The 25,890-nt window shown below is 40.1% G+C and overlaps 1 protein-coding gene across 2 annotated transcripts; it reads left to right on the top strand.

The window, feature by feature from the left end:
• The first annotated feature begins 930 nt into the window (after positions 1-930).
• On the top strand, positions 931-23,500 carry LOC307257125 (equilibrative nucleoside transporter 1-like). 2 transcript variants are annotated; one of them, XM_080036262.1, is made up of 13 exons: positions 931-1,034; positions 9,256-9,346; positions 9,493-9,574; positions 10,352-10,533; positions 11,567-11,706; positions 12,357-12,491; positions 13,489-13,586; positions 13,956-14,037; positions 15,200-15,282; positions 15,443-15,551; positions 16,608-16,693; positions 20,572-20,771; positions 21,273-23,500. In XM_080036262.1, exons 2-13 carry the CDS (start codon positions 9,318-9,320, stop codon positions 21,382-21,384), a joined length of 1,338 nt encoding a protein of 445 aa, XP_079892388.1. In that variant the 5' UTR covers positions 931-1,034; positions 9,256-9,317; the 3' UTR covers positions 21,385-23,500. The 2 variants fall into 2 exon arrangements, with proteins under 2 accessions (XP_079892388.1, XP_079892389.1); XM_080036263.1 differs by lacking the exon at positions 931-1,034 and adding an exon at positions 8,665-8,731.
• Positions 23,501-25,890: the final 2,390 nt, after the last annotated feature.

Here is a 25,890-nt window from a genome sequence, read left to right as displayed (position 1 = left end):
TGTGGGAACATGAGCAGCCCATCATTTTCTATCAAGTTGTTTAGGCCAATGTGTTGGCAATTAAACTGAAACAGCGTTTTGAGTTTTTGACTTTCTGAACCTTGTTCAAGAAAGTGGATTTATTCCAGTCGTCTTCTTTTTTTCTGCCATGGGCCTATAGTGTTGAGGCCATAGACTATGCTATATGGTCTAGGTGCCAAAATGTGTCCCTTAACTGTGAAACTGATTGTGTTCATGATTACATTTATGGGGTTTCATATGTCACTCAAACACTTAGGCTAGATACAATTGTTAATAATGGTAATTTGTTATCACTCGATTTGTCTACCATAGCCAGTTATTAATCAATTCATGACTGAAAGCTTACTGCAACTTTTTTTCTTCATGGCTTACTGCACCTTTGATGTAAGCACCATCATTTCCTTTAGAGGGTATTTCTGTTGACGTGTCAAACATTGTTCATCACCAAAGATGGATCATCAGACACAGTCATAGAGATGGCAGACTCCTAAACACCAAATTCATGGGCAGCAGATGACAACTCGAATAGTAACGAGATGCTGGATTCAGGGACGATCGTACATTTTAGTATTAAGACTTCAGGCCAGTTGAATCCAATATTACCTACAATTTATCACCCAGAGGTTACTGCATATGTATTTTGGGATTTAATATCAGTTGAATGTAGTTAACGACTGTGGCTTTTGGTGTTTTGGCTCATAGGCTACTGTATTATAGCCTTTGAATATTTTTTTATGTTTGAGATGTGGCTGCAAAACTCAACATATTGTTAATCTTTATTGCAATATTCTTGATTTCATTATATTATAGTATAAATTATGCTATTATTTAATGGCCCCCAAAAATGTATTTTTGACTGTTCAGTTAGCCTCCCGTAAGCTTCTCCGTCTCGAGTACTGACTTTTAAGAGGAGCTCCTGAAGGCACCACTGGTTGGTCCCCTTGAGCTCGGGACGGGAGTGTTGACACAGAACATGACACAGACACAACCAGCCTTCACAGACTAATGATAAGGTAGGTCATCTCTCCGCGTGGTGAATTAAACAAAGCGTGAACTAGCGAAACTCTTCTGTCAATCCGTTTGTGACAGTTATCTCCGAAGAATAGCGGCGGTTCGGCTCTGTTTTTGGTTAAAAAACAAACAAAGAACGTTTTAAATACCAAATTGTGGATAAAAACACGTTAACGATTGCTCGTTTGAGTTGGAAATATGCTCTCCGCTGTCGCGTGCGAGAAGCGGTTGTGTTTATTGTTTTAACGGACACATGGCTCGTTTGTAGCCGATTTATTTAACTGTTACCGGGAGGCATAAACAAAAGACAAGTGACACCGGTGTTGTGATGCTGGAAGCCAGCATGGCTGCATATTTTTGACTGCTGCTGTAAATTAAATTTAGCGCCAAATTTTAAGCGTGGTCAGTTCAGCTGGTCAGTGTTGGTTAGGTAGCTAGTAGTCTCGCAAAGCCAGACCAAACTACAGCAAGTAGGTAGCTAGCAGACAGTAAAACGGGTGACAGTATTTATTGTGCAACGGGACCTTTTATAAATTGTGCGCGAGATAGCTGCCAGGTGATAAACAAAGGATGGAGACTAACTAGCCTACTTCTGTAGGCTATTTGTAAACTTTATTTTTACCTTCTAAAGGTGCTGGAATTACTGCATTTCAAATTCTTATATGTTCCCTATTTTGCTTAATAGTTGCCTTCAGAAAACGTTTAATTATATATTTTTAATTGGCACAAAATATTGAAGGAAACAATACTTGATAGATATTAGCCTATTGAGTGAATACCGAATACAGAATACGTCCCAAATGTTGCACTTTCTGCCTCACTGACTGCCAGTCTAATGAAGTTATTTACCAATGGTTGACGTTATAGCCTACATTTAATTGAAGTGGAGCGGTCTTTACTTTAGACATCATGATGCTGAGGGAGGGAAAGCACGTGTGTGTGTGTGTGCGTGCGTGTGTGTGTGTGTGTGTGTGTGTGTGTGTGTGTGTGTGTGTGTGTGTGTGTGTGTGTGTGTGTGAGCTGCAGCTTTTATCAAAGCTTTCAGTGGTAGCACATGGGGAGAGAGTGTATCACTGGATCTGACAGTAGAAAAAGTGAATAGGAGAGTCAATTTAAATTTTTATTTGCATGAGGGTGGGATGACTCATAATGGAGGTTTGGAATTTAACAGCATGCACTGATATATAACTGCTGTAGTGTGTGTGTCAAAGCACAATTAATCTGTATCAAATCTGCATTTATGTAGGTCACTGTGATCTTTCAATTAAATGTTCCTCAATAAGCCCTTTTATAGTATGTTTTTATTACTGTGTCGGATGTGCTGTGTATTACTTATGCATGGTATTTTAATGATTTGAGGGTATGTATCTAGTACTCTTCTAAAAATGTATTGCAGGATTACTAACTCGTATAACGACAAGAGATCCCTCTGGGTATATGAGTGAGCGTTTCGCTGGCTTGCCTCCATGTCACACGTGTCCGTTGCTATTTGCAATCGCTGACCCTGAAGCAAGGAGAAGAGCAGCAGCAGAATGGTGGCTTTGTTTTTTCACTGAACAGCTGATGGGACATCAGCATCGACCCACCGCTGGGTGCACACGAGCATCTGTTTTATAGGGAGTGGACGTTAGAGTTTTCCCATCTGTTGCCTGAATGAGTGGACTGATGCTATGCTCAAAGGCAAGAAACAAAAATGCCATTCATGCTTGTTTTTTTTGTCCATGCTGCTGGCAGTGGCAGAATTAAGCAAATACGCATTTATCATTTTTGTCCGGCTGCAACTTCTCTATGTGAAGATAAGATTATTGTAACCATGGTCCTTCTCTTATCTGTCTTATTCATTTGGGTCCATCAGTGCTGACTGTATAGTGTGGCCATTGTGATAGCAGGTGGAGTTGCTTTTGCTAGTTCATCCATCAGCTATTTAACAGGAACTAACCAAAGAGACAGCAGGCTGGAAAGTGCAGTGGATGGGCTTTTGTTCTCGCTGGCGGGAAAAAGACTTGTGGCTTAAAAGGGCAGGTCGGGGTGAAGACAATGTATTTGTGCACCCTCCCTCTTTTTTTGGCCTGGATAATTTTTTTTTGTTCCCCTCTTTCCAGGGTTTTCCCCCAGGAGCTTCTATACCTTTTTATTTCACTCTCATTAGTGTCTCACAAAACTCTCTTCCTGTCTCTGTGCTATTCTGTTTCCTGTTTATTTGTATTATCCTGATTACATCCGCCTTAAAAAATCATGACAATTCCCCTGTGCACACCTGTGACTGAATAGAAGGCGTCAAAACACTGGCGTAAATAATATAATAGTTATCACTTGTCTGCGCTCACATCAGGAAGCAACACATACTTCAGGTGCAGATGTGGTGGGACCTTTAGATTGGGTCAGATACATTTCATTATGAAGAGAAAAGAAAAGGAGTGGAAAATGTAGTTTATGTAGCTTCTCTCTGTTTTAATTGGCGTGTTCATGCGTCCATGTTGTTGGTGTTACAATACTCTGTGTTCAAAGTAGACATTAAATTCTCTTACTACTCCATCGGTCCATCTTGATGTCTCTTTGTCATGGGACTCCCTCAGTGTTACCTGGGCCTGCTGTGTCTGCTTTGTTTTAACTCTGATTACCCAAATGTCTTTGTCCATGTGAAAGTGATGGCGTGACAATGGATTTGGACACCTGTCTGTCACAATCCTTCTGTTCACACTCGCAGCCTGCGTTCCCTGGTTCCGATTTAAAAAGGTGTTTAAATCTGTCGAGTTGTATTTAGTTATTTTCTTTTCTTTCAATAGGATTTTGTTTGTTATATATTGAAACCAGTGTCTGAGCATGAAAGACCTGTGTGGACAAGCTGTTTGAAGGGATGGCTAGTACTGACTGTGAGATCGGCTTCACACCATAACCACAGCTTTCGATGGGAAGTTGTTAAATGTTTAGGCAGTGTTGCGTTTGCTGCCAGGGTGACGGGCTGCGGATACAGCCATAGATTCAGTAATGCTGCCCTTGAAAGAAGAGCTGGATGAAACGCAGTGTGAAATGGGATTCGGGGTTGTAAAAGTCAGTGTACTGCAACGCAACTGTAATGTATTCCCGGATGATCTAGGCGCCAAGCTGCATTTTGTGTATGCGCGCGTGTGTGTGATGTGAAACTGTAAACTTGGTTGTCAGCCACAGATGTGATCGGCATATGAATCTTAGTAAAGAGATTTATGAGTTGTGCATGGGGAGCCCTTTTTAAATACTGTGACCACAAGGTCCCCAATCGCTCATTGCCACTCAAACTCAGAAAGTGATGGCTTCCCATGTGGAGTAATCATCCTCTTGTCTGTTGTTTACACTTGAGTAGTGCATCCTGCCTCTGTTCATTTTATGACTACAGATTTAAATAAGTGGCTCTGAGCTCTGAAGAGGGCACATTTTGGTCCCAATACTTTGCAATACTAAAGTATTTGGTGTTCCTGGTCTTCAGTTTTCTGCACTTCTTCTCCTACTTGCTAGTTAATTCCAGTTAATTGTGTTCAGGTTGTATCCCATTTGTGAAATGATCTCTAATTAGATTTCTAAAATGGAAACCAGCAGGTTTTTAAACCCTGAACAGCTGGGTTGACTGACAACGTCTGGCAAAGTTTAAACTATGTTTTATTCAGAAGTGTACATCTTATAGATTTGATTAATTTTTTCTAAATTAGATGTGTTGCCCAATTTCCTCTAAATATCTCTGTCATGCATATGGTCTCATTCTGGCCGGATTAAATGTTATGACTTTGTTAAGAGTGTTCGTTATCTTTAAGCATTCAGAAATGACCTTGAGGAAAGAGGTTATTCTCCTTATGCCTCATCATGTGACCAGCATCAACCTTCCTGTATGTCAGACTGGGAATAAAGCTGACCCTGTTAGAGAGAAATGCTGGTGAGACCAGAAAAATATACTCCTTTTTCCAATATGATTTTAAAAAAAAATATATATATATATTATTCCCTCTTTTTTAAGTAGTTATCTCAGCTTCGGTATGTTCATGAGTTTTTTTCCTTTTTTTCTTTTTTTAACCTTTATTTATACAGGTATATCCCATTGAGTCCGAAGACTCTTTTGCAAGGGAGACCTGTTCCCATTTACACGTTACCATTCACACACTCATTCATACACCGATAGCAGGCTAACTATCGACATTCACACGAGGCAAGGTGGGTGAAGTATCTTGCCCAAGGACACAACAACTATGACACAAGTGGCAGGGCGGGGATCGAACCTCCAACCCTTTGATCATCGGCCGACCCGCTCTACCAACTGAGCCACAACGCACAGTTTTACGTTGCAAATTGGAAGCATAATGAAAGCAACAAAGAAGAATTTGGAATGGAAATCGTTTATAAACACAGAATGAAGAGCCAACTTAAATAAATAAAATAATAATAGTAATTGCCATATTAGGTTTTACATTTTGTTTTAGCTTGGTGCAGAGGTCTTGGTTAAAGCCCCTATCTCACTGGGCTGCGACTGTTTGCGACAAGTTGGAGACTGCATTCGCAAACAAGTCTCTAAACTGTCTCCAAACGTTCGCGGAGGTCTCAATTTCCTCGCATGAGTCGCAGAGCCGCGCAGTCTTGTCGCATGAATTTTGAACATGTTCAAAAAAAGTGTGCGACAAATCAGTCTCAAAATAGTCTCAGAGTCGTCGCAGGTGTGTCGCACGCGTCGCAAACCCTTCTCAATTTAGTCTCCGCGAGTCAGAAAGTGCGAGAAGTGTGAGACAACTTTGCGAGGGTTTGGCGACATATGAAACTAAATTGCGACTGATTTGAGACAAAAAGGAGACTGACATTCCGTTCGTGCAACACTCGCCAGACGTTCGTGAGACATAAATGCGACCTTCCGGCAAAGACATTCGCAAACGTGTCGTGAGGAACCAACTCAGTGAGACTGCAAGTGAAAATTGTCGCAAATTGGCACAATTTTGTGTCTCCAACTGGTCGCAAACAGTCGCAGCCCAGTGAGATAGGGGCTTAACACGTGTTGACTAGAGTTCAATAATGAGCTGATCACTAGCTGTTGGTTGTATGAACCTTAGTGTCTTGAAAGAGAACCCCTTAAGCAGGAAATATAAATTAAGCAACTGCACACAATTGTGACCATGGCAAGCAGTCCAGTCTAAACAGCCTGTTTGGCAAGATTTGAACCTTGTTTTTTTAACTTGACATTGGAGGAGGAAACAATAAATTACTGTCCCTCCTGTAAAATCATTCTATTGGAGTGTCGATTGTTGGAGTTGGACGTCTGTGGGAGGCTGGCCAGTGAAAGTGTCAGACTGATGCCAAACTGGAGTTTTGTACCACTCTACAGACTGCAAAGTGCCTGTGTTATACTGTGTGTGTGGTGGGCACCATTTCAAGCGACTCGTGCCAGCTGGCTCGTTTTGATGTCACCTTAGATTGAGAGAGCCATACTTACAAGAATCTGGGACATTGCTGAGCCACTGTGTTTTTTAGCTGTGACTTTTATTGGTGTCTAATAACATTATCGATTATCAAGTTTGAAGACAGAAGAGATGGCAGATGTATCAAATATTTCTTTGTGTTTCTCAAAAGTCCATTCTAAATTGTGTGATTGGTCAAGGCACAAGTCAACAGGCACCAGGGCGAAAGCTAATGGTGGGTTAAGATTAGATTAATCAATGGCGATAAAACCACCAAATGAATGCTAACAAACAGTTATCTTTTTTATCTGATGCTATATTTTAGCCAGTATTCCAATTTCTTAAGTACAAGAGACTGTATCGATATGACATTAAACATATATTTTTGTAATTTGTGTATTGCAACAACTTTATCTCTGAAATATTCCCTTTACTGATAAGTTATGGGCTAATAATGGCTGATATATTGGCCAGGTTCTAGTTTGTATTAACACAGTGTTGTATGCCTGATCTTGTGGTAAATTACCATGTAAGTGAGCACACACAGACTTGTTTAACAAATACATTCTCATGACTGTCTTTTGTGCCATCTCACATGCCATTCAAACTTTCTCATGAACTGTTTCTCAGAGTTAGACTATAGTTTAAATCCATGCTACTAAACGGGCAGGGCTATAGTGTGTGTGCGTGTGTGTCTTCATATAAAGCAGTCTCTATTTTTACTGCGAGGCTAGCACACTCATGACCAGCCAGATCAAACATTGGACTATCATGTCATCAGCAACAAGAAGCTAGACATTGCTCTTGGAATGAGCTGCCAACAACTATTACACCGATAAATACTGGTCTCATCTTAAATGAATGTATGTTTAAATTGGGTAGGTTTTCTGTTGCAAATATGAATTGCTCATGTGATCTGATCGGCTATTAAAATTATGCAACTTTTGGTTGGCCGCATTGTTAATTTGTAGCTGTCTGAATATCAGTCTGATTTTAGCTCATTTAAAGGTGCCCTTTGCAGTTTCTTTGCCTCTCAAAAAATAACATTAATCCTTATTAAAAAACTCCGCAATGTGCCTTTCATTCCATTTGGAGCTTTCACATTAAAGTGCTCATGATCAGTGTAACTTTGCCTTGTTTTGTTTAGCTTGATTAGATGCCAAATTGCTCTGTGTTCCTGTTTTTATGAGGAAGTGTCTTGAAGAAAAGCCATTTTGTTTAGAGAATGTGTCACACAGCTATCTGAGCACATGTATTCTATCAGATCCAGGGGGAGAGTTGTTAGGGAATAAATAACCAATGGTTTAAGATGAGAATGAAATGGAAAGGTGACTGATGGGGAAGTCATTATAAAATACTAGAGGAAGTAGGAAAGAAAAACAAGTTGCACTATGCACATTAAAGGTGGAGTCAGATATTCTGATGATGATCGGCTAACTGTACTGTGTGCGCTGAAAAAATAAAAGTGTTAATACACAGCCTAGGATCTCTAAATTGGTATGTGTTGTGTAGATTATTTTTCATCGTGCAAACAGTACAGACAGGTAGCGGATTGTCAGGAGGTATTCGTTGATTGTATCAAAAAGTGATTTTGACAACAAGCGTTCTCCAGAATCTCTAAAAGCCAGGGACGCAAAAGACAGGAAGGTAATGAGAGAGGTGCTAAAGAGGAACAGTGGGTGAAATGAGGTGAGAAAGGACAAGAGTAATGCAGCAGCCAGCAGGAAATGTGAGGGGAATTGGAGGGGGAAATGGAGAATCCATGGGTGCATAGATTGAAAAAGGGGATGGAACAGATCGAAATGTGAATGCAAAAAACTCAAGAACGTGGTAGAATAATTCAAAGAGCAACCATCATGTGCTCCTCTTAGCTGTTTAGTGTTTACAGGTGCTTTTTTTCTGAGCACCAGAAACTTTACACCATTGCTCAAGTTCTCCTAGGCGAGTCTTATCAAGAAAGTATTTAGTTTTCTTGGAGTTGATGTCTGTGCCAAAAGAGCAACACGCACACACACGCGTGCGCACACTTGGAATGTAAATGTAAAAATACGAAGGAAGGGTGGAGGACATCAGGGTTTGAGGACAAAAGGGAGTTTGAGGTAAAGGGAAGGGGGAGGGATGGACACTAAGATGCAAAAGAGGGGCAGGTCCAATGGGCAGCAGACAGCGGGGTGTCAACCTACGAAACCTCTGTATGCTATAAAGTCAAGCATGCAGAGCTTGTTCGGCCTTTTGCCTTTAGCTGTGTACATCTGACCGGGAAAGAGTCTTTTAGTCCCTGACTGAATGCTGTAAGTAATACTATAAAATAACTGTTTTCATTTTAAGGTAAATTTTTATGTTTCTTCATTTATTCTGCAGTTTTAAACATATTTGAGATAGTTGGTGTGTAATGTGTTTCTGACAGAAGGTTGGCTCATTTTCATATCTGTTATGCAACTTCACCAAATGACTGAGCTGGCATAATCTCTCATTTGCACGAGTGTTTAACCACTCTTTGTTCTGTGACATTTTTGTCTGGCATGATGACTACTTTTTTTTTAAACACACAAATTGGGAAGCAGAGGTTAGTAGACTGTCTGTGTGCTAAATCTTGAGGTTTTGAACTGCCTTTGCTGGAATATTGCAACTCCATTTGGTGATGTCTTTAAACTGAACGGTTTTAATTGAATTGGTTAGTTGTCTTTTTTTCCTGTTCTGAGTAAAAGCCAAAGTTTAATTTGTTTAGAGACATTGCTGCTGCTGCCGCTGATAAAAATAAAGATGCTAACCGTTTCCATGTTGTTAACATCTACTTGTTATCTTTGTTTTTCAGACCTGGTGCCACCCTGATAAAACCCTGACGGAGCACGTGCCTCTGACTGTTTACCAATAACCATGACGGCCATCAACGCACCTCGGGATAAGTAAGGGAAACTCAATCTCTTTTAGTTTCAGTACGTGCAAAAAAAACGAGGATTTGGATCGGATCCAGTGAACACTGGATTTGTTTATGTTGATGTATTCTCATTGATGTACTCCCATGTGAACCTCCTTTTGTCTCTTTTCCCAGATACAATGCAGTATGGATCATTTTCTTCATCCTGGGCTTGGGAACCCTCTTACCGTGGAATTTCTTCATGACTGCAACAATGGTACAATAAGCAAACTTTTTTGGAGAATTCCAATTTTATGAACGTGAGAATATTTGCTGCCAGATCCTCTAAACAGATAGATTGAAGTAAATGAAGGAGCCCTGTAGGTGGCCTTATTCAAAGTGACAAGTTAATTAAAAGGTTGGGTTCCACTTGGAAGAAGGTCACTCACCTAACTTTGAGAAAACAGAGATTGTTTATTTACCTTTCCCTCCACACCCCACCTGGTTTCACTCAGGATGGCAGACCTGACTCCAGCCAGGTGGATTACCATGCCAGTGGTATAGCCTCACTAATCCATGGCCATTCTTTTTCAGCTTTAAGGGGTTAACTACTTAATATGTGGAATTTCAGTTTCATTATCCTGAGGGAGTTGATTTGGATCCAGCCTCAGGGGGGATTTTTAGTTGAAGCTTTTACAGCCTTAAGAACTTATTTGTTTTGAAAAAGGATGGTGAGGAGCCAATTTGATCAATGAGATGCGCTTTAAATTTTTTTTTTTTTTTTTTTTTTTTTTTTTTAAACGTTTTGTTGTTTGATTTTTCTAATATAAATTCAACCATCACACATAATTAAATATTTCTAAAGGCCTCGCAGTATTGATATTTTGGGAAACTATAAGTAGTAGATTAGACTAAGACTTGTTTTCCTGAAATCTTAGATGTAGGCCTTAACACCAACTATGTACCACTTACATTTCTGCAATATGCATTCCTATGACATAATTCAAGACATAACCAATGTACTGAATGTGCTTTCCTTCCCCCTTTCCTTTAGTATTTCACGAGTAGGCTCAAGGATACAGCCACTGACCTCTCCTCCAATGAGACGACAAACGTAACGTCGGCGAGCGGGGATACTCGCAGTGTGCTGGAGTCTAAGTTTAACAACGTGATGACACTCTGCGCCATGGTGCCTTTGCTCATTTTCACCTGCCTCAACTCCTTCATACACCAGAGGTATCCATACTGACGCACACACACTAGCAGTCACACACACACAAGAAAAGCTGGCCCCTTTAGATTTATGTAACTCGCAGTTTTTTGTCATCTACTTGGTGTGCTTTTGAGACCATGTATGCTATGGTCTTAGAGTACATTTGTAGCAGGCGCATTTTTCTTCAATTATTTACGGAGACATTTTTTTCCACAAGACATTGCGTTCAAAGGATGATTTCTTGAGGCAAATTCTAAACCTTTTACTTTCCGGATCATTCTGCCAACCATCCTGCCCATCGGTACCCCTTGGTCCCCCCCCCCCCCCCCCAAGCCACTGTAGAACAAAATCTTGTTATGTGAACGTGTGTCTGTATGTATGTCATGTGAATGTAAGTCTTTTGTGTACGCCTTCAGGATGTTTGCTTTAATTAGAGTGGGATTTGAGGGAGATCTGGGGTTGAACCACGGCTGACTCTTCCCCTACACAATCACCTACACAAACACATCCAAGAATGCTATTTATATTCTCTCTACTTCCCCACATGTTCTTCTTTACATCTCCTTTAGTTCTCTTCCACACTTTGTTCCCACATTTCCTGAATGTACACACTTGAATTCTGCTGAGCTTTTTTTTTTTGTCTATTTTATTTTTTCTCTTCAAAAGACACAAACACAGTTGAATTGATTGATGAACAAAGCACATGTCATTATGAATTGAACCCAAGTCCCTCTGTTCTCTATTGCTCAGGCTTTCTGTTAGGAGAACCTCAACTTGACTCCCTTTTGCCGTCATAACCGGGAAATGTTTGTTTCCACTGCTGTTCAACAATCAATCATGATCCTCTCTAACCCTTTTTCCCATCAGATTTAAAAATATACATGAATTTGGTTATTTGTTTACCTAAAACTCATGTTTAAATGACATTTTCTCAACCCTGAAGCGTCCTAAAATGCGCATGGTCATGTTTTTTGACTTTTGGTTTGGGGTTGTTGTGTAGAAACAGACACATGTAGTAGTTTGCATTTCATTTCTCTCTCACTCTGTCTCTCTCAGGATTCCTCAGACGCTGCGGATCTGTGGCAGCCTGGCGGTCATCTTTGTGGTTTTCTTGCTAACGGCGATTCTGGTCAAGGTGGACGTGGCCCCAATGCCCTTCTTCACCCTTACTATGATCAAAATTATCTGCATCAACTGTGAGTTTCTAAATACAAAACCAATAATAAACTACGTGATCCATCAGTAGACACTGCAGGGAAAGTCTCTTTGGCTAGCTCAAAAGGAAAGCTCAAACTTGAATGTAGGAAGATAGCTCTTTAGTTCATTTCAATCTAGTGCATCGGGAAGAATCCACTTGCATATGACACACACACACACACACACACACACACACAACACACACATACACACACACACACACACACACACACAGCTTCAAATATAAACATAGTCTGTAATCTCACTGCATATGTTTATTTACCATGCCTCACTAAGCAGCGGGGATAAGCTCACCCCCCTCCTTTCCCCCGTTGGGCCAGTCCTGACCTCCAGGTCCTCTACGGGGAATATCCCATCATGTTTGATTTGGAGGGAGAGCGCGCCCTGACCTTAAAGCTTTGATATCGACATCGGCACATTCCTCTTAGACACATGTTAAAATATTTCTGAAGATAATTAAGTTCCGAAGCTGCTGTATAAACAGTTGTAATCTAGTGGTGTGAAGTTTGTTTGAAGGACCCCTTATTGGCTAGCCTCTTATTTCTGTGGTTGTGTTTTGTGTGACAGGGACTCTTCAAAGACACTGGCTCTTAAACATCCTTATGTTGTTTTCTCTGTTCCTCCACAGCGTTCGGTGCCATTCTTCAGGGCAGTCTGTTCGGGCTGGCAGGGATTCTGCCCGCCTCCTACACCACTCCCATCATGAGTGGACAGGGGCTGGCCGGAGCCTTCGCCGCCTTCTCCATGATCTGCGCACTGGCCAGTACGTCTCTCACACAACATAACAAACACGCCTCACAACACACTTTTAAGTAATATTATGAAACTCACATTTACAAACAAAATTTTTCATACTTAAAAAATGGTTTTGAGGATCAATTTAGTAAACATTCACTGATTAATTGTGTTGTCTGCTCTTGAAAACAGAATAAGCTGGCTTGAAGCCCTTTTTGCTCTCACAATGGTTTCTCTCAAGTTTCTTTTCTATGCTCTGTGCGAATTACCACTTGAAGACATAATTAGGACATCCACTTAAGCTGTATACTCATTCGGTCACCAAAAAAAATCTGTTTGTTTGGTTTTCTTTTCAACTAAAGTAGTTTGCTTGGATGTTGACAAATCTCACATTCTCAGTCCATGTGACTATGCTAACAGCGGCAGATGACACAGTGAGGGTTCATTATGGGAAGTGAAATGTTGTACGGTCGATCTTATCCTTAAAGCTATAGTGCGTAACTTCTGTCGCCCCAATAAGGAATTCTAAGTAATCCAACATCACGGTCAGTGCATATACATGTGGTAAGCCTCTGGTGATCGCGTATGGATTTTTTTACCTTCTGCTGTGTATCCAGGATTTTACTTCGCAGTAGAATCAACAACTGAAACATTTCTTAGGAGCTGCTTGTGATTTTTTTCGAGCTCCTGCACCAGTGTCAGGAGGTGACACCAGTTTGTAAACTCTGCCATACTGAGAAATACAGAGAGAACTATGTGGAGCTGTTAGGCGCAATCAACTTTGTTTCGACTCATTTGGCAATGGCTTGAATGTAACCAACATTTATTTTTATGAAAAAGTCACGCACTATAGCTTTAACTTCAGCATTATGTGGCCGTTAGGAATTGACAATATATAACACATTAAATACTGACATCAATGCAAAGAACAATTGGTTAAGGCCCACAAGATAAACTGTTGAGTTAAATCAATATTTGAGTGAAAACACACGATTGATTCTTTGTGTCTTTGTCTTGGTCTACAGGTGGATCAGCCCTGCAGGACAGCGCTTTTGGTTACTTCATCATAGCCTGTGTTGTTATTCTCCTGGCCATAATGTCCTACTTCGTCCTGCCCCGGATGGTAAGACCTCAAACTCTCGGAACTACTTGTTTAAACAGTTAAATTCCTTCTTCATTTTGTGTGTGTGTGTGTGTGTGTGTGTGTGTTTGTGGTTAAATTATTTCTTAATTGTTCATTATTTGTGTGTAACCAGTTCACACGTGCTCCAATTTTTATGGTATCAACTTTTTGGAAACCACTGTAAACTTCAGATAAGTGCTTATTGCTTTATAGAACTGTGCTGAATAAAGTTGAGACCAGTTTTTTTTGATGTGATGGAAAACACATCTCAGTGAGAATATACAACATGTTCTCCTCCCTCTATCTGTTGTATTTGCTCTACTAGCTGAGCAGAATTGGCTCATTATGGATTTTTTTTTTTATCCACAGGAGTTTTTCCAGTACTACATGGAAAGTAATCGATCCAGACCCTCTGGTGATGAGGAGAACAAGATGGACCTGCTCAAACAAGGTAGACGATGTATGCTCACATTCAGAATCCAGTCTAGGGATGGCCATTTTGAATTTTTTCTTTAACCGGTTAACCGCAAGAATTAACGGTTATTAACCGGTTAACCGTTAAGATTTAATGTAGCCTATTTATAGTGAAATACCTGAAGCCTTATAGCAGGGCTCCCGACCTTTTTTTGTTCCAAGGACCGGCATATTAATTTAAAAACAATTCAGGGACCAGTAGCCAATTTAAATGCCTACATTTTGACATTCACACGGCACCTTTGTCTGTTGTGAGAAGAGGTCTAGTATGCGAATGTAGGAGCAGAAAGTGAAATAAGTGACTGAAAAGGGACATTTACACACACAAACACAGGCTTAGGGGATGGGTAGCCTACCGAAACCCGGTGCTAAGTAGTGCTGAGCACGGGGCAACATTTTGAAAGACCGTAGTATTGATAAGCTCCGACGTTATCAGTACTGCATAACGGTACTTTACGCTTTTGTTTATGACGGATTTTCGCTATTGATCCTCGCACACAAGCATGGCAGACCTCTCTGTGTCTGTGCAGGGGCACTCACTGCCTGTCTGTCACTCTCTCACACTCACTGAGACGGTGATAGATGGAGGACAGCATCCACCTCAAGAAGGCTAATGCTAGCGCTATGTTAAGGTAGCGGGAGCCCACGCTGTTAATTAAATTATACAAAAACATGGCAGGGGAGTGTTGTGACCATAAGTTGTGACTGGCAATCTTTCTGGGAGCGTACCATGGACCTATTATAAAGTTGAGAGTAGCTTACACAACTCTTTTCATTCTTTACCGACAGTTGGCATTCTTACATCCGGTTTAGCGATATCAAAATAAGAGTCCGGATTTCAGAGAAATTAGGATGATTTTTATTTTTTTTTAACCTTTAGTATTAACCGGTTAAAGATCTTCTTAACGGTTAACCAGTTAACCATGGACATCCCTAGAATCCACATAGCAATACAATGATTGATTATGGAATTTGAATCTGTGGACAGCTTGAGTTTTGGTGACATGTTGATTAATAGTGTTTGAGAGCATAATCCTGGGTGTACACTGACTCAAATATGAGAATGATGGCCATAACTGCGTGTGAAGTGCCACTTGACCAACAACATAATGATCGAGAGCTGTTTGTTTGTTTCTCAGAAGGTGCAGAGAAGAGGCCGGTGGTGAGTCTGGTGGAAGAGGAAGTCAAACCCGGCGTGTCTGTGGTTAACATCTTCAAACAGGTGAAATGACTTTTTGTGGCAGAAGCTTATGTGATACATTTCTACCATTTTAAACTTCACTTCATTTTAGTCTGCCATTTAGCATCCAAACCCTTTTTAGACCTGTATGACAGGGATGAAACATAATATTAATCATGTCTGACTTGTGCTCTCTAATCAGATCTGGGTGATGGCTCTGTCAGTGTGCTTCATCTTCACCATCACCATTGGAACGTTCCCAGCCGTCACAGTCGAGGTCAAGTCAGTAGTAGCACAAGGAGGCTCCTGGGGTGAGTCATACAAGTTTCCCATAGTTTCCCGTTTATAACTCCTAACCTCAGACGGTAATTTCTGAAGAAACAGACTTGTTAGACAATCAAAAAGTTCAAATGTATTCATATAATTATATTTATTTGTTAAAAAATGAAAACTGTTTGCAACAGGCCATAATAAGGGGTGAGACATAAATGTGATGGATGGCCTTTACTGATACAATAGTATCAATCTTTTTCCTTCAACCATCAAACAAATACACTTTATAAGACATAACTGTTGCCTTCAATGTAGCTCTACATAGCCTTGTAAAGTGCCATTTACATTGCATTGCTTTGTTAGGAATATGAGGGCAGCCTGTAAAAAAAAAAGAAATTAAATAGTATCAATCATTGGATCTCCTTAAAGATCCAATGAACATCCAGAAATGTTGCAAATTTCAGATGGGCTTTATCAGACCCGCTCCACTGACATGCTCATGCTTTATGTCCCACAAGCCCGGTCTGAGCTGGGAAAGACAGCTTTTAGCTTCAGTGCCCCCGACTCCTGGAACAACTTACAGCAACAAATTAAACTAAATACCTTCATATCCTTTAATCAATTTAAACAACTATCTTAAATCTGCCAAACTCTACATGTAACTGTTTTAATTAGGCTATATTGTACTTTCACCCATTTAATTTCATTTTAATTGCTGCCACTCTTCACCACTATGTAAATGTTTCAATTGTTTTTTTGTTTTTTGTTTTTTCTTCTCTTCACCTGTTGTTGTGTATTTGATGTATTTGCATTGAATATTGTGTATGCATTGTTGTTTTTCCTTGGAATTTGTTTGAACTCGACACCATTGAAAATGAGGGTCACCCCTCAATTGGTCTCTCGAGGATAAATAAAAGTTAAATAAATAAATAAAAATAAATAAATAAAAGGACTGCTCCATTAATATTGTCTTATATTGAATGCTGTCTTTACCCATGTTGGGTATTTGATGTTAGTGTAGTTTCCTATCAAGCACATACATCTACAGTCTGGCTGTTGTTGTTATTGACAAAAATGTTTTGCTCCCTCTTTAGAAACGTACTTCATCCCCGTGTCATGTTTCCTGCTCTTCAACCTGATGGACTGGGCTGGCAGGAGTCTGACGGCCGTCTGTATGTGGGTCAGTAAAAACATCTTTTACCCTCTTGTTTATGAAGCCTCTCTCCATTTAAAATGATCACATCAAAATATTTAGTGTGACCTGCAATTGTTTGGCAGGTTTGTGATGCCATGGACTGCAGACACACTTTAATTAAAGCCCTGGGCTGCATAAAATGTTTACGCACTAATAAATAACTCTGTCAAGAATGGAAAAACACCAGATGCCTAGAGTTTAGAAATAACAAATAAAAGGAGACAAGTTTTGTTGCTGAGATCTAGGGCTGGCCCGAATGCCATTTTTCAGGCTTCGAATATTCGTTGGTTTTTCCGAGCGAATATTCGAATATTCGTTCCAGAAAAACACACCATCAAAAACAACATTAAAAAAAAAAAATATAAAAAATAAAAATAAATAAAAAACGTTAATAATCCCTATATACTCTCTGGAACCGATTTTGACAGTATCTGCATATTTTGTTGAAGATTTACGCGCTCGGAGGTGAAGTAATGGATGCACTATGACACTTAGTGATGTAATATCCTCCTAAATGAGCAATACTACTACTACTACAATATTACTAACTTTTATATCCAAATATAAAATTATTTGATGACATTATATTGCAGTACTAGCTTCTTGCAAAAAAAAATTTTGAGAAAAAAAAAAAAAAAGCTCCGAATACTAATTTAATCTCCGAATACTAATTTTCCGAACGAGTATTTGAATATTCGAATAATTCGGGCCAGCCCTACTGAGATCAGAGATTTGCTCTGGATAAGTGTGTGTGTGCGCTGTGTATAGAAAGTGGTTTTGGTGGTCATACACATCTGGATGAAGCTTGTATTTTATTGACCTGCTGAGAAACCACTAAACCCTGCAACCGATCTGAGCATTGCCTCTTTTGTTATGAATGCGTTTCAGGCCAGTTTAACAAGTTAGAACGATAACTTGCTGTTCACACTATATCAAGCTGTATAGTGTTTTAGCTTTTTCGCCCTCAGATTTAATCATACAAGCTGTCACTTTGCAGTTCTCCTCATATTAATAATAAATCATCATATAATGTTTGTTCCTCTTTACTGATGCAGCATGAATTAAGATCTGCTAAAACAGCATCCAGGAAATGGCAACTTAACAAAACAAGTTTGACTTTACATGGGAAATGATCAAATCCAATCAATTAATTTCCTTAGAAACAGTTTCCAGTTTGTCAATCCTGTCTGGCCTTCACTGGAATGCAGATAACAGTAGTCAGCTGCTCTAGGAGCATGTGAGTTTATTTATCATAGTTAGACACCGCTGATCACGATGCTAACGGGTCATACTGAGGGGCTTTTTGTCACTAAGTTCATATAAGATAGTTTAAAGGTCCCAGGAATGGAGTGCAATATGTTCAATATCAAATAACCACAGTACAGTGCTGATTGTGAAGTTGTTTGGATCAGCGTCTCTTTAGAAAACTCTAAAAACTCGGCCAAGCCAGCCACTGCCATGACAGCGCAGGTACACGCACATCAAAATCAAAGATGCAGCCCAGGCATGTCCTGTTGTTAAAAAAGGCAATACATATTCCCCTAACTCAAGTTTTGTTTAAACACTCTGGCTTATCAACATACAGCTCCGGAAAAAATTAAGAGACCACTCCAAATGTTCAGTGTCACTTGTTTTACTCTTTAGAGGCATACAGTATAATGTTTTATAATATAAACTACTGAACACATTTCTACCAAATTCACAATAAAAATATTGTCGTTTAGAGCATTTTCAATAAGTCATGTATGATGTAGAGATAAAGAATTATGAAAAATCCAGACTGGTCTCTTAATTTTTTCTGGGGCTGTATATACAGATATGAATGCACCAAAGCTAGCCTGGGGAGACCAGCCTGATCTTGCAAGCTTCACATTAATTTCTCTCCCGCAGACCATTCTGGGGCCGGTTTCCCAAAGCCTTCGTAGAGCCTTCTTAACGCTACGTCATTCGTAACCCCTACGTAGAGTTCCTACTTAACATTTCGCCTGTTTCCCGAAACGTTCTTTGCTACGAATCTCTTTCGTACGTCCTACGTTGGTAAGGTTGGTCTGGAGCGCCCGCAGAGCCTTCTTAGCTCTACCGTAGGGATGTTTCAGCTCTCATTTGTGTCATTTAACTAATAAATCTGACTGTATTTCATATCAAACGGACACAGCGATGACTGTATTAAATAACAAACTGTTAAAAACGATAACTGTATATAGCGTACATATCACATTTAAAGTAAGCTATATATGTTAGCAGAATACCATTCACTCTGATTCACAAAGTGTTCAAACTATAAGTAGCCTACATAGTCATCTAACTGACTTGACAATCAGCATTAACTGATTGGATGCGATGTCCGTCAATATGAAAATAGGCTACTTTATACGTGATACACTACAGCCTACAGTCGGATCGTTTTTATCAGTTTGATATTTAATACAGTCATCGCTGTGTCCCTTTGATATGAAATACAGTCAGATTTATAAGTTTAATGACAAGTGAAGTCCCTGCGATCGCTGTGGCATCGCCAGAGATAGGCTTGGCTACTACAGACCCCCACATTTCCTTCCGTAAGCACCATGCGTAAAACGGACACGAGTGACATCCCTGTTGCGCATGGAACTGCCACAAGTCATTCATGAAGAAAATAATTGCTGGAAACAATCTTAATCTCCTCCGCTGTTTCTATATTTTTCTATAGCCTAGGCTACCTTTTTTAAATCAGTAGGCCTATAGGCTATGGTAATACGTTCGACCAAGGTTAACACTAGAACCATCGCATTGTGTTCCACACACTGCGGAGCTGTCAGCTGAGCCGGCTCAGCTGACAGCTCCGCAGTGTGCGTCGGATTCTCCGCCTCAAAACATGTAAACGTGTGAAAAAATTAATGAATAATCAATTAAAGCTTACCTTAAAATAAGTGTGCCATGTTACTGTTTATTGTATTTAGGATTTTAGCTCATTTGGACGCTGTTTGGGCCGTCTGTTTTTATTGATATAGGCCATTGGCGATATTCTACTTTCAGTTTCCTTACTGACCCACCACGAAACGTGATTATTGTTCTTAAAGATACTTAGATTATAAAGCAAGAGGTGTTAAATAAATGTTTCGGCTTAGAAGGATTTCTAGTAATCTTTTATTCGCAAAGACTTGTCATGCAGCTTCGCATGAAATAAGCAGGAAATGGAAAATCGAACTCTGAGCCATCGATTTCAGCACTGGACAGCGCCGTGTACGAGCCACGTAGGGACTGTTTCTTAAGAAGACTCCTAAGAGACCGTTCGGGAACCACGACTACAGAGGTAAACAACTTTGGTAAGTCATAACGTAGGAGTCTTCGTAGCGCGCTAAGAGATGACGTTATCGGGAAACCGGCCCCTGGACATTCTCCAAGTCGGTCAAAGAAATAATCGGGCTTCTGACTGCTTTTTCGTCCATTAGTGGAAGGCAGCTTCTGATTGGTTCATGTCATTGTCGTCAACATGGATCCACAAATGTGAAGCTAGTGAGATATGGCTGGTCTCAGACTAGAATCACTACATTGACAACTACATGAACTAATCAAGGGCTGCCTTCCACCAAGAGATGAACGTTAGGTCTGAACACGGCCCCTGATCGGCCTGGTCATTTTTTTACCGGGCTCCTCCCCGCGTTAATTAGAGAAAGTCCAGACTGATCTGCGGGGTAGAAAGAAAGAAATGTGAAGCTGGCAAGAAGAAGCTTGCTCCAGCATGCTACACTATAGCACCCACAGTAATCTGTGCCTGCACACAAATACTGTTCATATGTCGTGGCAGATGAAGTGAATGAAATCAGCGAAGTGTGTTGTCATGAGTTGGTCCCTGTGGTTGATGTCCCGTTGTGTCTCTGCAGCCTGGTAAAGACAGTGTGTGGCTTCCTGTGCTGGTGGGTCTGAGGATCGTCTTCGTGCCTCTCTTCATGCTGTGTAACGTCCAGCCTCGTAGATTCCTCCCCGTGCTGTTTGCCCATGATGCCTGGTACATCATCTTCATGATCTTCTTCTCCTTCTCCAACGGATACCTGGCCAGTCTCTGCATGTGCTTTGGACCCAAGTAAGAAACACATACACACTTTACATTCCCTTTAGAATAAAGTTAGTTTTACACGAGGAATAGAGAATACTGCTACTACTGTATATGAGTGCTCTGCTAAATGGTAAGAGAACCTGGAGCCTAGAATACATTAGCTTTGCTTAGCTGAAGAAGTAATCACAGTTAGCCTGGCTCTCTTCAAGGCTAAACGAGAACTCCTTACAGCACCACAAAATGAAAAAAAAAATGTAAATGAACTTTTCTGCTTATGTATGGATTTTACAAAACAAACAAAACATATTACAACTCTCTTTCTATCACAAACAATGTGAAGCTCACATAAAACAGTGTAGATCAGCGAGGGCCTCTTTTCATGTAACTCTTGGACGGACAGTGAATAAACATATTTCTTATAGTGTTAAACCTTTTTAAGTGACACCTTAATTAACCACAAACACAATTGTGTTTAAAGGTGAACCACTGATTCCTAATGAATGTTGTCCCTCTGTTGTCTCCTTACAGGAAGGTGGCACCGCATGAGGCAGAGACGGCAGGGGCCATCATGGCCTTCTTCTTGTCCCTAGGCTTGGCATTGGGCGCTGGGATATCATTTGCTTTCCGAGCAATGGTCTAAAACCTCCAGTAGAGCCTTCAGTAGATCAGACCCTCTCCCCCTGGCATTAGTGTTCACTGGGGCTGGACTCACTGACTGAAGACTAGAGGAACTCAGTCTTCTGGAGTGTACAGTAAAGACTCATCTCGGCAACCGTATAAGCTGAAACATGTTACCAATTTTCTTTTCTTTCTACAAACTGTGCAGCACAGTGTTCAAACATGTGCTCACTTCTCCTGTTTCTTGGGGACATGTTCCAGTTGATGCCATTGATCAAACCGTTTTGTAGTACAAAAGAAATTCAACAAGCCATTGAAAACCAAAAATTAGTTGTAGGTGTAACTTGTCAAGTAGAAGAGACAGGTCGCGTTCCGAATCGCATACTTTCTACTATATAGTATGTAGAAAAAATATTTAGGATGTCCCGATTCTTGTGGCCAGATTTAGGATGGTTAGAAGTACCCGGATGTCCTACTTCATGCGGCCAAGATTGTTAGTGTTGAAAAGTGCATCCTATTTGGGCGATTCTGACCCACAATCCAGTGCGCACGTGAAGTGACGTAACATCGATGAAGCCTCCATATGAAAACAAACGGGGATGCGACGGATATAAAAGCAAGAGGCAAGATCAAGGCGCAATGTTATGATGAAATAAGAGAGAAAAGTATGTCCCAATAGTATGCCTACTGCATCCTAACTAGATTCTTTTAATCGTCGGATGTAGTATGTAGAATAGAAAAAAGAAAGAGTATGCGATTCGGAACGCAACCACAGTTTTAAATTCTCCCAGATTTCTCAATACTGCCAGATCCTTAGCCCAGGCAGTGCAGATGGCCTTGACACTTGATATCTCGGAGCCTCATTCACAAAACGTCCTTTTGGACAAAATTATATTAAAAAAGGCAAAAGGCTAAATTGCAATAATGTTTTTATGTCACAAAGGTCTAAACATTTTCTTTTGGAAATAATCACATTCAATCACAATCATTTGTGGTTACTTATGATGGTGTGTAAATTAAGTCTTCACAAATATATTTTTAGAACAAGGCTCTTAGATTCTGGCTTGTTAACATTAATTGCTAAATCCAACCCAACTGTGATCCTATTTTATTTTTATTTGTTTTGTTTTAAACAATGTTTGCACATCAAACATGAAACCTTGCGTTATATATTACTCTGGACTGTTGCAGCTTTTAACTCTGATCAAGCCAAATACATAAAGACAACATGGGGAAATGATGATGAACTTTGAAGGGAGGTCATGACCCATTAAACGGCTAATGTGCCGTACGCAAAACGGCTTTGCTCCCTTGCTCTACTTTCAGTGTTTCTCGGGTCACGTGTGTGTGTCTGTGTGTGTGTGTGTGTGTGTGTGTGTGTGTTTGTAAGCTTCCTCATAACCAACCAGGACATTTTTAAAGAATGTAAGGATGACGTAAATCCTAAAGACGAGGTTTTAATCAAGAATCTGGGCCATTCATGCTGAATAGTATTGTCTTAGACTGAGGGTGGTGGTTTGTAGTTTTTAGATGACGTTGTACCAGCATGGGTCTATTAGATTAATCTGAAAAGTATTTTACCTTTCAGCCCACATGTGAAGTTTTGACTGTTATTGTCTTCCTCAAGAGATTTTGCCACAATGTATTTAAAAAAGAAGAAGAGAGAAATCGAAACAGTCAGTGCCGTTATGAGTGAGATTATGAAATCTCACTCCTTTTTTTCTCTTGAGTTATTAATATTTGTCATCAAAAGTGTTCTCATGGAAGATAAGTTTTTGTATCAGAAGTAGTTTTTAGTACATTTTTCCACTTGGCTTTCGCTGAGTTAGTTTTGTTATGAATGGGGAGGGGGTGGGGGGTAAAAGGCCTTGTGCCGGTCAGTGTTATATTTTTGTTTATATGCAGTTTTTTTGTTGCCTTTTGATGCCTTTTTTCTAAGTCTGCTTTAGTTGTACACCATATTATTCATATCACCATCTGTAAACATCCTAACAGCCTGTTTGTTCAAAAAAAGCACAACGTTGGTCTGTTCTTCCGTGCGCTTCTGTGTTTTTGGTTGGTATGGGAGTCCGGCATGGACCATTTAAAATGTTACATGTTGCAGCTTGAAACAGTTCTGTGATAAAAATAAAACTGTATTTTTAAGAATCTGGCTCCTCCTGTTGGTGATGTTTGAAACACACAGATTAGAGATAATCTAGGAACAAGGAATATCAACTGATAAATGTATTGCTTATTGTTATGAAACATCTGGACACGCACTCCCCTCCAAGTCGCTTTGCAGATACAGCTCTTAACCTGATTCACTTAAATGTACAGCACAAATTGGCTGCATTCCTCAGCTGATAACTGCTGAACTTTCCCTTGTGCTTCCTCTGCATGTGACTCAATAATGAAGTTAAATTGGCCAGACGTTGTTGCAGTCTTTTCTCCTTCATAATTCCCCACTGACCTTTTTCACACGATGCCACTGACTGTTATTCTGCTCAAGGAAAGCTTTACTTTTCAATATAACCGCTTTTAAATGTACAAATTTAACATCTGGAAATTTAAATGACAAACAAAACTTGATTAATTTGAGCTGAGACATCTAAAACTGGCTTAATGTGAATGTGGGAACTGTTTGGTTTATAACGTTCAACGTCGGTAACAAAGGGCAGAGTTTACACAGGGGATGGAAATGACATGCCCACACCCCACTCATTGTTTAAAGCGGCAACGAGTAACTTTTAAATATCTTTTAAACAGCCTCATGTTGCCTCTCATAATCATAAATTACCTTTAACAGCAAACGAGACCATCAGTGCAAAGAAAGACGTTTTTATATAGTTTTTATTACTGCATTTGATCTGGTCGTACACCCAGTCCGATTTTCGGTTCGCTCGTGCATGCTCTATGGTCACATATCCGTATTGGTCGCAGATTTCAGTATGGCGCAGGAACGCGATTTGAGGAGCCTATCACTCCAGGTGAGGGAAGGGGATAGGGAGACCAGATCCCAATTCACCAGATGTGGGACAAAGACTACGTTTGTGCGGGACAATGCGGGACAAAGTGCCGTTTTTTTAGCAAAATAAACTCGTGTCACCACCGGTAATGCCAGAGACACGGCTTTCTATATTAAAAAAACACTATCTTTAGATCAGCGCGCAGCAGTTAAGTTAGCTACTGTTAAACAAAGAGCATTAAGGCTGCGGCTTCACATTAAAAGCATTTAACTGGCTTCACATTAGCATTTCACTTGACAAACGTGAGTTGGCTTTTATTTTGAAGTAACAGGAAAGTGAACGCTGAAGCACTGCAGCACCTTCACAGAGCCACTGAGCCCAGCAGCCCGATACACACACACAGACAAACGGAGACTGCTGTCTCCTCACAGCTATCGGATAAATGCCAGATTATAAAACACGCATTTAAAAAGGGGGGCTCACTTTCAATAACAATGCGGGACAACGTCTCAATTTGCGGGACGTGTGAAAAGTAGGCCTAATGGAAATGCGATCTGGTCATCCTACACACTAAGAAATAGAGGTACGGGATTGGTCCTAAAAAGGTACAAACCCTTTGTCCCCCCCACAGTACCCTATCAGGGTACAACACTGTACCTTAAATACAGGTACATATTTGTACCTTCTAATTTGTACCTCTAAAAGAACATTTCTGTACCCCTTGTGACAAAAATGTACCTTTATGTCCTGGAACAAAAATGTACCCATTGGAAAGGTACATCATTTGTCCCTTATGAGGTACTGCTGGGGGGACAAGCCACTGTGTACCTTATGGCGGCAAAAGTGTACCCATAAATTCAAATACAAAACCATTTGTAATTTTTCAAAATACATTCTTTTATTTTACATTTATTTTTACAGTTTCAATTCATCAGTCTTTAACATTTAACGGTTAAAACTGAAAGCATCAGGCTCGATGAGCCGTTCATAAATCAGTTTTTACATTTAAATGGAAAACATTGCAGGTGTAAAGCAGGGGAAATGATCTAGCAAGCACAAAATGTTTCAATCAACCAATTTTCCTTTTAAAAAAAACTCATTTAACAGTTAAAATGGAATGAGCATTCAAAATCAGTGTTAAATGGAAAACTTATCTAGCAAGCATTTAAACAAAATGTTTAAGCGCAACAAACAAGTTATCATCAACTGTATATGTGTCCAGTGATGTATGGTCAAGTTCAAGACCAGGTTTAATCAAAATCCAGTCACTGTCTAATTTTACATTATAAGCATGAAAATGTGAGTCAAAGGAAACTGGGATTAACATTTTACAGCACAGCACCCACAAAGTGTTGATGTTAAGAATGTACTTGATCTGCGCAAACACAGGAATTCTTTCAAGATGTACATGGTCTAATGGCAAAACATCTCTAATAGCATACTTCACGTTGTTTAGTGAAATTTGGGACACGCGCTGAATTTCTTTGCCCTCCCATTCTAAATCTCTGATCTGATTTCCTTTTAATGCATTCTGGAGGCCAATAGGAAGAGACAATAATGGTGTGCTCACTGATTTACCG

The sequence above is a fragment of the Ammodytes marinus genome (assembly GCF_949987685.1).
Source record: "Ammodytes marinus genome assembly, chromosome: 11".
Classification (NCBI taxonomy): Eukaryota; Metazoa; Chordata; class Actinopteri; order Uranoscopiformes; family Ammodytidae; genus Ammodytes; species Ammodytes marinus.
This window is presented reverse-complemented; position numbering and strand designations above follow the sequence as displayed.

What these genes read in the sequence shown, in the direction of transcription:
- LOC307257125 (XM_080036262.1), top strand. Translation starts at nt 9,318, where the DNA reads ATGACGGCCATCAACGCACCTCGGGATAA. An exon ending in TCTTCATGACTGCAACAATG is followed by an intron (nt 9,575 to 10,351) that starts GTACAATAAGCA and finishes CCTTTCCTTTAG; the next exon opens with TATTTCACGAGTAGGCTCAA. An exon ending in AACTCCTTCATACACCAGAG is followed by an intron (nt 10,534 to 11,566) that starts GTATCCATACTG and finishes TGTCTCTCTCAG; the next exon opens with GATTCCTCAGACGCTGCGGA.